At 31.2% G+C, this 15,007-nt stretch overlaps 2 protein-coding genes across 3 annotated transcripts in view; one reads left to right on the forward strand and one right to left on the reverse strand.

Moving 5' to 3' along the window:
• LOC148172259 (calexcitin-1-like) overlaps positions 1-15,007 on the forward strand; it is a 58,760-nt gene that overhangs the window by 39,041 nt on the left and 4,712 nt on the right. Inside the window, exons 2-3 of one of the 2 annotated variants that reach the window (XM_088038731.1) lie at positions 7,220-7,320; positions 14,409-14,481. In XM_088038731.1, the coding sequence (XP_087894857.1) occupies positions 7,249-7,320; positions 14,409-14,481 (145 nt within the window). In that variant the 5' untranslated portion in view covers positions 7,220-7,248. The remainder of the gene's footprint in view (positions 1-7,219; positions 7,321-14,408; positions 14,482-15,007) is intronic. The other variant, XM_088038732.1, reaches the window with a different exon arrangement.
• LOC148172260 (leucine carboxyl methyltransferase 1) lies at positions 171-1,698 on the reverse strand. Its single transcript, XM_088038810.1, has 2 exons — positions 1,583-1,698; positions 171-1,457 (listed from the first exon to the last, which is right to left on the reverse strand). The coding sequence occupies exon 2, from the start codon at positions 1,448-1,450 to the stop codon at positions 512-514; it is 939 nt and encodes a 312-aa protein (XP_087894936.1). The 5' UTR covers positions 1,451-1,457; positions 1,583-1,698; the 3' UTR covers positions 171-511.

Consider the following 15,007-nt stretch of genomic DNA (forward strand, 5'->3'; position numbering starts at 1 on the left):
AACGTGCTGACAGCCGTTGAGTTTGGAACCGACATACGGAAAAAAAACAAAAGCTGGTGGCATTACGCTCTTGACCAGATTTTTATTTAGACACCCGTTACTTTATCGCATTTAAGGAGCAAAATTAATTATTTGACGACAAAATTAATTTTCGGATGTAAGAAAAAAGTCGTTTTTTAAATCAAGAAATTTAATAAACCATTACATGAAACAAATACTAAAATGTATCACATTTTAAATAAAAAGCAGCATGTTTACAACATTTCAAGGATGAATACAGTGGAGTACGGGTCACAATATTTACATGACAAACACTTGAAATGAGCGTTGAGTGTCAAAAGGACTAAAAACTGAAATTGAAATTTTCTGCACAAACTTAATTTCCGATTCTTTCGTCAACTAAACTGTAATTAACCATAAGATAAAGCTATTTTACTTTCAAAATATCACAGAGCTTGATTACACTAAATTAAAAATGTAAGGGTTCCATCACACGAATACATAAAAATTATTAGTCTCCCCCGTTACAACTGATATCGGCAAACTCCGTCCCTAGCCACCCCACGCATATGCAATAATGCTGAAAAAGTTGAATTAGAAGTTCCTGTTCGTCCAAAAACTCAATTTTTTCTATGCGCTGCCTTTCGGCCGTGGGCAAGTCATAGTAAATTTGGACCATATCCCAACCTTTGGCCCCTTGCCAGTTGTTGTTTAAAAACCTGCTCTTTTGAGATTCTAAATTTTTACAAAAAGAGATCCCCGCTAGCGTGCATCCTCGCGCTCTCAAGTTCCCCAGCATGACATCCCCGAAGGTGTCGTTCATGTTACACATCTCGTAGTTGACGAAAAGAGCAGACTTGAATTTACTTACAATCCACGACAACAATCTGTTTACACAATCATTTTCAATGTACACCAAAACACATTCCGCGATGAACAATGTAGGATTCGAAAAGTTGACTTCAGCTTGTTGCAACTTCATCTCAAGTTGTGATATGTTTCTCAAATCGGCGCCTATGCAGTGGTAGTTTCCCGCGTGGAGATCCGTGGCGCTGAGTTTAACTTCCCCGTCCTGCTCGTGGATGCGCTCCAGGAGTTGTTTGCTTCGTTTGATCGCGTGGCATTTCCGGGCTGTGACGGTGGGGAAGTCAATCTCCACGAAATTCGAAATGTAAACCCCTTGGTCCTTCAGTCTCCAGTATAACGTGTCAAAGCCGGCCCCCAAGTTCACGATTTGTGCGGAGGGGCCGGCTTTCTTCAGAAACGTCTTAATAAAGCGCTCTACGCCTTTGACTCGAGCATAGTAGCCCCGGTTGATTTCCGGGGCGCGTTTCTCAATCTGGCGGACGAAATACGGAATATAATTGTCTTGCCAGTACCCCAGTTGGACGGCGCCCCTTTTGCACTCGCTGGCGTCGTCGTTAGTGGCCATAACCGGTTCGTCGCTCATTGTATCTCTGCGAAAAATTAATGTGAGGTTATGAACAAATGTCAAAGCAAATCTTCTTATTACTCTTCAGCGGTTTCCAACTGACTGGAATCGACTGGATATCGAGAAACGTGGCGATAAATTAATACCAACCTTAAAATAATAGCAACTTGAAGCTGTTTTTATACAGCAAACACAACACTTGGAGAATTGACTGTTGGATAACACGGCAACTGCGATGAGCGATGCGCTGTTTGGTCTATTTTAGGCAACCCACAGAGCACGCGCGGATTGTGGGTCACCTGCGATCGATCGATACGGGGCGCGTATATTAAACCATATTTTTAATTACTTTAGGATGTCTGATTGATTTTTAATAGGTTTCATTTATCGGTTGGTATTAATTTTGCGATAAAATGAAGTATTATTACTGATTCAAAAAAATTAGTTTCGTATCTAATTGGCTGACACCCTGTGAGTGTGTGTCGTAACTTGACCTAAAAACAAAAACATCAAATAGTTGACAGACATAGGTCCGTCAAGTTTGAGCATCATACATCGCAAAACAATTTCAAACATATGCCGTAATTTTGTGCTAATTCTATGCTAATTTGTGCTGCAATTTTTAAATTCTGTGCTCTTTTCGTTTTCGTGTTATTCAAGAAACAGAAATGATGCTCAAACTTAACGCCTAGCATCATATGTCATCAAAATGAATCAAACTAGTCTTATAATTTTGTGCCAATTCTGTGCTAATTTGTGCTGTAATTTTTAAATTCTGTGCTCTTTTGGTTTTGAGTTATTACCAAAACAAAAATGATGCTCAAACTTGACGCTGAGCATCATAAGTCACAAAAATTGATCAAATTGGTCTTATAATTTTGTGCTAATTTGTGCTGCAACTTATAAATTCTGTGCTCTTTTCGTTTTTGAGTTATTTCAAAAAACGTACAAACAATAGTAGGCAACCTAAAATACAGATTTCAACGAATTTTCTTTGAAGCGTCAAGTTTGAGCATCATTCATCACGAAACAGCTTAAATAATATGCCGTAATTTTGTGCTAACTAATGGTGCAATATCCGAATTCTGTGCTCTTTTCGGTTTTGAGTTATTTTAAAAAACGTACAAAAAATAGCAGGCAACCCAAAATACAGATTTTAACGAATTTTCCTTGAACAATCGTCAGGTTTGAGCACATTTTATACTTGCGGAAAAATGGTCTTTTAGTTTAGAAATATTTGCAATTTTCCATAAGCTAAAGCAAAAATTCGCGATGCATTAGAAAAGTAATTTTTAGCGATGTTTGAGTTTTTGCGTAAATACTCGCGAATTGTTTTTTTTTAACATAACTGTGACCAGTTTCACTTTAAATTTAATGCAAAGTGTGTTTAAAATTTGAGCATAAATTGCTGTTTTAACAAGTTAGTTTTCAAAACTATGACGGGCAGTGGCAACGTTTAACATCAAATTTTTACAAGTCACTTCATTCTATGGTATAAAGGTCAATTTTAATTAACGTTGATTGTTGCACCATTTAGATACTAAATAGAAATAGTTATTTACATTGAAAAATAAGAACTTACGGCCCGATTCAAATCAGTGGCGCAAAATTGCGTTGACGCAGGTAGCAACAGTTTGATTGGGATTGCTAAGACGCAATTCTGATTTGCAATGCCGCAAGTCAACATGAAATCAGGCCATTAGTTTCCAGTTTTGACGTAATAAATTAAAAATCTAACTTGGGGAGTTATTTTTAAGAACTTTAAATCCACTTTTCTTCTAAAAAAAATTGTATTCATTTCTGGAATAAATAAATCTCTCGATCGAAGGTACTCTTGTTCCCTGCCATCGCGAATCATTTACAATGTCAGGATTAATATGAAGGTTTACTGCCTTAATGACTATTATCATTTTGTACAGGGAATTAAAAAAAACCTTTGTTCAACTTAGCTCAACTTTAGCTCAACTATTCGGACACAGTGTTTTTGCAAGAGCTTTTTCAATGAATAAACAATAATTTTACACAATAGACATTATTAGGTTTACCCAAAAACAAAAACAATTTCACGTTATTGAGTTTTAAAAAATAACTTCTTATTATCCTTACTGATAAAACAGCATTTTTTCCACAATTTTAAACACAATTTGCGTACAATCAAAAAAGACAATTGAAATATTTTTAACACATTTATATTAAAATATACAGGGTGTCCCAAAAGTGACGCACCACCTTAAAAGGGGGTAATTGTGTGGTCCTCCAGAGTACCAAAAAAATGTTAAAAAAAAATCCAGACTCTCTGTTTTCGCAGGAGGAGTAAAAGAAAATTAGGAAAATGGCAACATTGCAGAAGTGTACCCCCCTATAATTTAAATTTCCAGTAGTCAAAGCCATAGTAACGTTGCTGTTGTATTGTTGGCGTTAGTCAGGTCGGCTCATGAACTATGAGTATTGTAACTATGTAACTATGAGTATTGTAACTATGGTTTCACGTGAACGATGCCACACTGATCGAGATTGTTAATTAAAAAATTTTCTTAACAGTTTTTAGGCATTTCTTACAAGATTTTTCCGATTTTTTTTGCACCATGCCTTTGCGCAAAATGTTCTTTGGGTAACAAATTTATTTGAACGTAAAATTATTGCACAGAAATCGTTAAGTTTCGCATCAAACTTTGCCTCTTCAACCCATCGTATCTCGAAAAATTGAAGACATGGATTTTTTTTAACATTTTTCCGGTGATCTATGGCATTGTCCGATGATACAGTTTCACGGTGGTGCGTCACTTTCGGGACACCCTGTATATATATTGAATGGTTCCAAAAACCCTCACAAATAGATAAAATTACACTTTTAACGCGTCGCAACGCCAAACTATCGGTAATAAAGAACAAGTTTTTGCGTCATCTCCTAGAGCTTCTTCGACTATCTATTAGCGTATGTAAATTATTATAATTTTTCCTTTAAGACAATTTTGAGGGTGACCACAAATATTGTATCAATTTGTATCAAAGATACAAAAATATTATTTCTCAATACACTTGCTACAAGTGTCTTCGATGTTTGTTGCCGAGAGCGGCCAGTTGGTTTACCTGCTTTTACCCGATAGCAGTTTATTACAATTGGGCGGAACGTCATTGACCTCCTAGTGAGCGGTCGTAAATTATGAGATTTGAAGAAGATGATCTGCGTTAGTTGTACTGTTGGTTGCCTATTTTTGATTTGTTTTTTATTACTAACTTCAAAATTATAGCATAATGACAAAAACAAAAATGTCACCTCCATAGAGGTTTTAATTCTCCACATGTTGGTATTTTTTTTAACTTCGTAGGTTGCTTCATATTCCTTAAAAACGAAAAATGGGAATTTCAGTTTTTAATTAATTAAAGTCAAATTTTTCACTTTTTCAAAATTCGAAGATGTCACCTCCATAGTTCTACTTGAGACGCATACATACAGAGGTCGAGCGATTTTTCAAAGTCCAAAATGCGCTTCAAAAACGAAAAATCGTAAGCCATATACCGGGTATATGCGTAGCGTAGAGCCTTAAGTGATATGCCATAATTTGGTGCTAATTCTGTGCTGAGAGAAATTTTAACATTTATTTATTCTACTGTGAAATAATACTTACCTTTATTGAAATTTGCAGAATACGTACTTAAAACTAAGAAGAAACTATTTTCTTGGCACTCGCTTTGAGTTTGTTGTTGCAATAACGTAAAAACGAAAACAGCACCACAATATAAAAATCGTAATAAAAGTTCCGAAATACTTGTCTGCCTACGTATTATTATTATTAGAATATTCAGTCCTAGAGCGGTCATTAGATATCTAGATTTTTTTAAATTATTTGGATGTCAAACATCAGGTAACAGTAAGTTGACACAATGTTGTTGCCAATGAAAATGTACAAATTTGGTTCGAGTTTTATACTGCTACATCTAGTATTTTTATGTAGTTTTGGTTTAAATTTTCGAAGACCAAATATTAAGAAGGATATCTAGGTACCTATAAATGGTTCATAAAGTTTGCTGTTTTGTTTTAACTACATTCATAATTTAATTAACACACTTTATATTCTTCACAATTAAAAATTTGCTGAGTAAGAACAGTTCTATCATTTATTTTTCTCTGATTCACGTCGTAAAATGAGTTTTTCAGGAATAGTTAACTAGGCGCGTTAGAATGATGTCTTCTGAGAATACAAATATATTTCAAGGAACGGAGGGATAAATATATAAATATATTAATTAAGCAAACATATGGACAACCATATATTTGAAGTTAAAAAATAAAAATTATAAAATATGGCCATTAAATTATGACATATCTACATAATATTCTACTTGTAATGTACGATATTCCAATTTGACGCGTCTTTATATACATACGCCCTTTTAAATAACTTGAAAATAAAAAGGCATCAAATTTGAAAATTGCATCACCAATTAGCATAAAATTATGGCGTATCAATTATTCTGTTTTGCGATGGATGATGTTCAAACTTGAGGCTTCATCAAAAAGAAACCATTAAAATATGTATTTTGGGTTGCCATCTAGCCGTGTATATTTTTTAAAATAACTTGATATTAAAAAGAACACAGAATTTGGAAATTGCACAGAATTAGCACAAAATTGTGGCATATCACTTAAGCTGTTTCGTGATGCATGATGTTCAAACTTGACGCTTCTTTAAAGAAAATTTGTTAAAATCGGTATTTTGGGTTGCCTACTAATTTTTGTACGTTTTTAAAAATAACTCAAAAACGAAAAAAGCACAGAATTTGGAAATTATACCATCAATCAGCACAAAATTAGTACAAAATTATGGCATATTACTTAAGCTGTTTTGCAATGCATGATGCTCAAACTTGACGCTTGTTCAAATTTGTTTATTTGAATAACTCAAAAACGAAAAGAGCACAGAATTTGGATATTGCACCATTAGTTAGCACAAAATTATGGCATATTATTTAAGCTGTTTCGTGATTAATGATGCTCAAACTTGACGTTTCAAAGAAAATTCGTTGAAATCTGTATTTTGCGTTGCCTACTATTTTTGTACGTTTTTTTGAAATAACTCAAAAACGAAAAGAGCGCAGAATTTATAAGTTGCAGCACAAATTAGCACAGAATTAGCACAAAATTATAAGACTAATTTGATCAATTTTTGTGACTTATGATGCTCAGCGTCAAATTTGAACATCATTTTTGTTTTGGTAATAACTCAAAAACCAAAAGAGCACAGAATTTAAAAATTACAGCACAAATTAGCACAGAATTAGCACAAAATTATAAGACTAGTTTGATTCATTTTGATGACATATGATGCTAGGCGTCAAGTTTGAGCATCATTTCTGTTTCTTGAATAACACGAAAACGAAAAGAGCACAGAATTTAAAAATTGCAGCACAAATTAGCACAGAATTAGCACAAAATTATGGCATATGTTTGAAATTTGTTTGCGATATGATGCTCAAACTTGACGGACCTGACAGACATTCGTCTACAAAGCAACAGCCAATTTGATAACACTTCAAATCGCATTGCATTATTGAAATAAAGTAATGGATCCTTTAAATCATTCAATGAACACGTGAAATTCTCTGCATCGTCTTAATGCTTTGAATTTTAAAAGTTCTTTGGCCTTTTTAATTTTTTATGTTGTGTATCTCCTGATCTACATTATTCTTGATACTTTTTATATACAGTTTGCGTCCAAATTTTTATTAAAAATTAAATTTACAAAGCATCTTGTAAATGTGTGTTTATAATCTTTGCTATTTTAGGTAACAAGGAAGACTTGTTTCATTCTGGAATGGATACTTTTAATTATGGAAAGACATTATTGCGTGAAATGATGTCTCGCGTAATGCCCCGTGTGTTCGGGGTATGTACAAATAGGTACTTATGCATACTGCTGATGCAAATTTATTTAGTAATTGTTTTTTACGTAGCAGTAGAGTTTTTTATGAATTTCAAGGCTTACGCTTTAGACCTGCTTCTGGAATAGATAATAATATGCTAGTTTTTATTGCTTCCTATTCCAAAATTAGAAATAAGAAGAATACACGCACAGGAATTTCACCAACAACAATAGAATAAAAGAACAAGTAGGCGAATATATTAAAAGCTAGACAAAACCAGCTTGTAGAAGAATACAAAAACGTACAATATACGTTTAAGTATAAGTTTCTCCTGCTCAGCAAGATTTTTTTCCTGATATCTACCTACAGTCAGTAGCAAAAGTAACCGAACTGGTGATAGTGGTGAGGTTTTGTGGTTGTTATGTTACATCCCTACCGTAATTTGTTAATGCGCGCTATGTTTTTTTTACATAGCCGTGGAACTCTGCGTTCATTTTTTCGCTTATGTTTGGAGCAAATTTGCGTTATTACAAGCTCAAAATCCACGCAATTATATCGATTAAAGTTTCGGATAGAAAATTTTAAATTCCAAAATTTTGAATGGTTATATGGATATGAATCGGTTTTCTCACGCCTTGTTACTTTAAAATTCGCTCTCAAATATGCAAAATTGATAGCTACAAGTTGATAGATCTCGAACTGATCTTTCGACTGATGTATAACTCAATTTTTTTTTTTTTAAATCACATTAAGTTTTTGGTCAATATGTCTCGTTTATCTGTGAAGTAAATCTGGGACTTTTACATCGATTTTTTATTAATATCGATTTTGTCAATAAAACATCGATTTTTAATACATATATTTTTATTTTCGATGTATAGTTTATCCGGTGAGAGATTGGGATATTTCGACAGTTGACATATAGGTTGGTAGCAAATTATGCTACAAAATACACTAAAAACACTAAATTCCTACGCGAAATGGGTTGACAGGGTTGTCAATAACTGGGGTTATTTTGTTATTTTAAATTTCGCGCGTATGGTACACTTTTTATCGCGTAGATTTAGTGACTTTTCTGTCATTCAATCTCTCACCGTACAAACTATATCATTAAATACAAATCGATAATTGGCAGTTTTGATGTATGAATTTTATTTTACACTCTTGATTTTGGTGATATTTTGGTTTGTTTGGTTATCAACGTATATGTATTTTAGAATTTTATTTATTCTTATTAATCTCGAATTTGTTATTTTTTTTATAATTTATTTACTTATTATTTTGTTTGTTACTTAAAGTTTTTTTTTTTGTTTTACTCGTTTATTATTTTGTTGCTTTATTAAGAATTTTATTTATTTGTTTTTCACAATAAACAATGCTATATTGAGTTTGGTATTTACTATTTTTCAAAATCGATGTTTTCTCCGATGTATTGAAGATCAATGTAATTGCGCTCTTGTTGAAATTGAGTTCAATATCGATTTTGAAAAATAGTAAATACAAAACTCAATATAGCAAATCAAAAATAGAAAATAGATCTCGAACTGATCTTTCGACTGATGTATAACTCATTTTTTTTTTTGAAAATCACCCTAAAAAGACTTCTTGAAAACAGTTTTTGATCAATGTCTCGTTTATATGTGAAGTAAATCTGGGACTTTTACATCGATTTTTTATTAATGTCGATTTTGTCAGATTTTTAATACATACAGTATGTCCCCGGATTGAGTTCACAAGAGGGAAAAAAAGTTTATTTTTTATTTTACAAAAAAATGACAAAGGAATAACATTTTTTGCTTATTTCAAAACAGATAAATCTGCAATTAAAATTTCAAAATTATTAGTTTCTTCTCTTAAAATTAATTTTTTCATTATTTTTATTTATTAAATTTTGTAATCGTATTTAAATAATAGCAGGCTGTGGATTTACAATATCAAATAATGCGTTATAGATTAAAGAAAAATTTACCCAATAATGTGTAAACATTAAAAAATTCGAAAAAAAATGCAATTGCATCCTTCACAATAATTAAGAAAATTCGAAACAGTCTTAAAGAATTACGAGTTAGAATTGAACTATGTGCTAAAACAGGTAATGGGTCAATCACATAGTGGAAATTGGTTGAGTTAAGGAACAAATTTCATTCCTTTGACATTTTTTGCAAAATAAAAAATAAAAAAGTTCTCCGTTATTTTTTGTTTTTGCCGATTTTAAGAACACAGCTTGATAATATTAAAGTTTTAATTAAAGATTTATTTATTTTAAATTAAGCAAAAAATATTATTCCTATGTCAGTTTTTTGTAAAATGAAAAATAACGTTTTTTTTCCTCTTGTGAACTCAATCCGGGGACATACTGTATATTTTTATTTTCGATGTATCATTAAATAAAAATCGATAATTGCGGTTTTTATGTATGTATTTTATTTTACACTCTTGATTTTGGTGATATTTTGGTTTGTTTGGTAATCAACGTATATTTTAGAACTTTATTTATTCTTATTAATCTCGAATTTGTTATTTTTTTTATAATTTATTTACTTATTATTTTGTTTGTTACTTAAAGTTTTGTTTTCTTTTTCTTTTACTCGTTTATTATTATGTTGCTTTATTAAGAATTTTATTTATTTTTGTTTTTCACAATAAACAATGCTATATTAAGTTTTGTATTTACTCTTTTTCAAAATCGATGTTTTCTCCGATGAAGATCAATGTAATTGTGCTCTTGTTGAAATTGAGTTCAATATCCATTTTGAAAAATAGTAAATACAAAACTCAATATACAGGGTCCGGCAACACTTGTGTCCACCCCTAAAATCGTCTTTAATTTTAAAGATAAAATTTTGAAAATTTGCATACGCTTATAGTTGACAAGGCTCTAGAAGCTGACACAAAAATTTGTTTTGATATCACGGTTTCTTTGGCGTCGCGACGCCTAAAAAGTTTAATTTTTAGCGATTTTTGGGTTTTTGCGGTAATATTAGCGAATTCAATTTTTTTTCAACATAACTGTAATACAAATATTTGAGTTTTTATTTTAAATCTACTTCAAATGGTGTTTAAAATTTGCGAAAAAAACGCTGTTTTATCAAGTTAGTTTTCAACATTTTGACGGTGCAGTGATAAACTACGTTTACACCAAAATTTCAAAAGTCACTTCATTCACTCATATGAAGGTGAATTTTGATTAGCTCGGGTATGTTGCACGTTCTGGACACTAGAAATCGTTAATTAACATCGACAAAGCGACAATTTCGCCAAGTAAGACTTTTGTTACCTTCTAAAACGAACCAAAGAATAGATGTCATTTGTGACACAAGATGTTGACAGATGGGTGTAAACGTAGTTCCCAATTTTGACGTAATAAAATTGGAAACTAACTTGATTAAACAGCATTTTTTCCTCAAATTTTGAATACAATTTACATTAAATCTAAAATGTCAACTGAGATATTTTTAACACATTTATATTGAAAAAAAATTACATTAGAGGTTCATTTCATAAAACTTCACAATTAGCTAAAAAATACACGTTTAAGGCGTCGCGACGCCAAAACTATAAGTGATAAAAAATAAATTTTTGCGTCGGCTTCTAGAGCTTTGTCAACTATGAGTGTATGCAAATTTTCAAAATTTTATCTTTAAAATTAAAGACGATTTTGGGGGTGGACACAAGTGTTGCCGGACCCTGTATAGTCCAGTCAACAAAGACAATGAAATCGAAATAATTCCAAAAGTTTTGAAATTTTCGTCAAATGTGTATTAAGTAAGAGGAATGATAAATCTCAATTTGCAGCATCGTAGGAGGTCCGGAAGTTACTTAAAAAAATTGAAACGCGTTATTTTCTTTAACTATGCGAACAAAATTACTAAAGTCTTGCAAACTTGATACAATGAAAAACAGTATTGTTTGTATCTTGTATTAAATTTGCAGCTATTTTTGACATCCGGAACTTGATGATTTAGTAAAAATTAATGTTTCTATTAATAACTCTGAGAAAAAAATTGCAAAAGTTTTGCAAATTTGTTAAATTGTGCTTAAAGTGGCTTTGGATATTGACGTAAATTTGCAGCATTGCAAAATGTACGGAACATATTGCAATTCTATTTGACAATTCGATATTAACAATTTTCGATCGAAATAGCCGAACAAAATTCCAAAAGTTTTGCTAACAAGTTGCAAATGACGAGAATTCAATTACAAACACATTCTTAAATTTGCAGCTTCCTATGAGCTCCGGAACATTGTTATATCACAATAAACATTGAATTTTTGACGAATTTAAAAGCGATGTCGCTCGTTACGAGAGTGCAACAAAGACAACAATACATATTTACTCACCTCAGTAACATAAATTACCTATTTCAATTTTTCGTTTCTTTCGCCCAATAATGGGTGTTTTTTTTCTTTTGTATTTCTGAATAAGCTAAAGTTTGATAACAACCATTGGTTCAGATAAAATGCTTACAAACCATTTTTTTTGCTCTCGCTTTACTTTTTAACAATTGATAAAGAGATAAAACGCGAAAGTCATCAATTGTAGGGTCTCAGAAACCGATAATGTCATTAATTACTTGAACCTCATCATGAGTGTCTGGGAAATTAACTGTTTTGTGTGCGGAAAAACTTTAAATTATCAATATGATTACGTAAAACAAAAAGGTTTAAGGTCCTTGGTGGAATGTAGTGAATTAAGAAAAGACGGAAAGGCATCCGTATTAAAGACATTACGTGGTATTAAAGTGCATCAAAAATGTCGCAAAATTTACACAAACAAAAAAACATCTTTCTAGTTATGTTGTGATATTAAAGAAATTTTTCACTACTATCTCAATTTTTTTCATTTGGTAAATTTAAGAATAAAACAAAAAAGTTAACGTACATTATTTCATTATCACAGAGCTTTCAGAATAAAAAAAATTAAAATTTATATTTTTAATTAAATTTAAAAATAATATTACTGTATTCTAACAAATTTAAGAAACTATTAAATAATCCTTTCCAAATTCTACAAAGAAAAACATCGCCTAAACAGCAAACTCAAACACTCTTAATTTCCATAAGGTAATGTGAGAGCACAAAAAAAGTGTTTTAGCAGTGGAGCATTTTATCAGAATCATTCTTCGTTATCCAAGTTTAGCGTAGTAGACAAAATATAGTTTTCCTTGTTGCACTCTCGTGACGAGCGACATCGCTTTTAAATTCGTCAAAAATTCAATGTTTATTGTGATATAACAATGTTCCGGAGCTCATAGGAAGCTGCAAATTTAAGAATGTGTTTGTAATTGAATTCTCGTCATTTGAAACTTTTTAGCAAAACTTTTGGAATTTTGTTCGGCTATTTCGATCGAAAATTGTTAATATCGAATTGTCAAATAGAATTGCAATATGTTCCGTACATCCTGCAATGCTGAAAATTTACGTCAATATCCAAAGCCACTTTAAGCACAATTTAACAAATTTGCAAAACTTTTGCAATTTTTTTCTCTGAGTTATTAATAGAAACATTAATTTTTACTAAATCATCAAATTCCGGATGTCAAAAATAGCTGCAAATTTAATACAAGATACAAACAATACTGTTTTTCATTGTACATATTAAGTTTGCAAGACTTCTGTAATTTTGTTCGCATAGTTAAAAAAATAGCGCGTTTCAATTTTTTTAAGTAACTTCCGGACCTCCTACGATGCTGCAAATTGAGATTTATCATTCTTCTTACTTAATACACATTTGACAAAAATTTCAAAACTTTTGGAATTTTGTTTATTTTTCACGTATACCCGATGTTCTTGTTGACTGGCCTAATAGCATAGTTTATTGTGAAAATCAAAAATAGAAAATAGATTTCGAACTGATCTTTCGACTGATGTATAACTCAATTTTTTTTTTGAAAATCACCCTAAAAAGACTTCTTGAAAACAGTTTTTGATCAATGTCTCGTTTATATGTGAAGTAAATCTGGGACTTTTACTTTTATCATTAAATAAAAATCGATAATTGCGGTTTTGATGTATGTATTTTATTTTACACTCTTGATTTTGGTGATATTTTGGTTTGTTTGGTAATCAACGTATATTTTAGAATTTTATTTATTCTTATTAATCTCGAATTTGTTATTTTTTTTTTATAATTTATTTACTTATTATTTTGTTTGTTACTTAAAGTTTTGTTTTTTTTTGTTTTACTCGTTTATTATTATGTTGCTTTATTAAGAATTTTATTTATTTTTGTTTTTCACAATAAACTATGCTATATTGAGTTTTGTATTTACTATTTTTCAAAATCGATGTTTTCTCTGATGTAGATCGATGTAATTGTGCTCCTGTTGAAATTGTGTTCAATATCGATTTTTTTACTCTATGTTCCCAGATTTACTGTGAAGCAAACTTAAGTTATGCTCATTTGACGCAGAATCTTACGCTGAATTCAAAACTGTCCTCAATTTTACCGTACGTCAACAAAGAACTGAATTTAAAGCCGATTAAAATGTTATGACTAAAACTATGTAAACCTTTTTAAGTCGATTTCTGACTTATTTTTGGAGTTCTTGAGGCTCATTTTACCATCATTTCACGCAGAACAAATTTTGCCAAGTTTATGAATCCACAGCCTTATAAAAAACATAGTGCGTATTTACAAATTAAGATAGGTTTGTAAAACAACATGAAAACAAATCACCAGTATGGTCTTTAACAACAAAGCTTCGAAATTTCTTTTTCTGAAATTTCTCAAATTTGTTTTGAGGGTGCGACACCACCCGTTAAGATTTTACTACACCATGACTTCATTTCTTACATTGCAACGTTTGCAAGCAATTTTTGAAAGCAATAAGTATTTTGAACTCTAGAATGATTAACAGTTTAATTTTTGTGTAGTTCATAAAGGTTTTATGTCAGAATTTTATATGTGGCCTGAATTACAACCCCCAAAAGGTACCTACTAAAGTTAAGCGTAACGTTAAAGTCATTGTGACATGTATGCAAATAAACTGTACATTTTAATAAATGCACATTTTTATTCTACAGCTTAAAGCACTATGTAATATACATCTAGCATTTATTTAAACAAAAATGTCTTTACTTTCAAACAACGGTTCTTTTATTTTTGCAGGCACCTCTACAAAACATGCCGATCTCAGACTTTCGGAAGAAGAAACTCCTTTACGTATTCCACGTATTTTTTGGTACGTATTATTAATTAAGGTTTTAATTTAATAGTCACTACTGCTGTCTAATTTGATCTCAATTCCAGGAAATATGGTTTTATAAATTGTAGTTGCGAAAAATATTTATAATGATCAATAAAATTTTATTGCGGAGCAGTAAAGACCGGTTTACAACCATGCTCAAGTTTTACAGTTAAGACAATTACAATTAAATAAAATGAATTGGTATTAATATTTCTACAACCGAGCCGAGCTGACTCTTAACAATTTTCAATTTTTTGTAACATAAGACAAATATTAGATTTACACATTTAAGACCTTTTATGGGCTTCTGTTTTAGTTTACGAGATAACGTTTTATTGTCTCCTCATATAATTGGTTACTTCCCCGACTGTTATTTCGCAGCTATTTACGAGTATATCTTACATCAAATTATCGTTTATGTGCTTTTTATGTGCACTTGTTTTTAATATCCAATTTAAATTGCATCTTATTAATTTTCCCGGCGCATCCACCAAACTGTAATTGGATGCAACTATGTATC

This window comes from Gnatocerus cornutus, chromosome 6 (genome assembly GCF_029298725.1).
Source record: "Gnatocerus cornutus isolate USDA-ARS CGAHR chromosome 6, icGnaCorn1.1, whole genome shotgun sequence".
Lineage (NCBI taxonomy): Eukaryota > Metazoa > Arthropoda > Insecta > Coleoptera > Tenebrionidae > Gnatocerus > Gnatocerus cornutus.

Coding starts and splice junctions, on each gene's coding strand:
- LOC148172260 (XM_088038810.1), bottom strand. CDS start 1,450: ATGAGCGACGAACCGGTTATGGCCACTAACGACGACGCCAGCGAGTGC.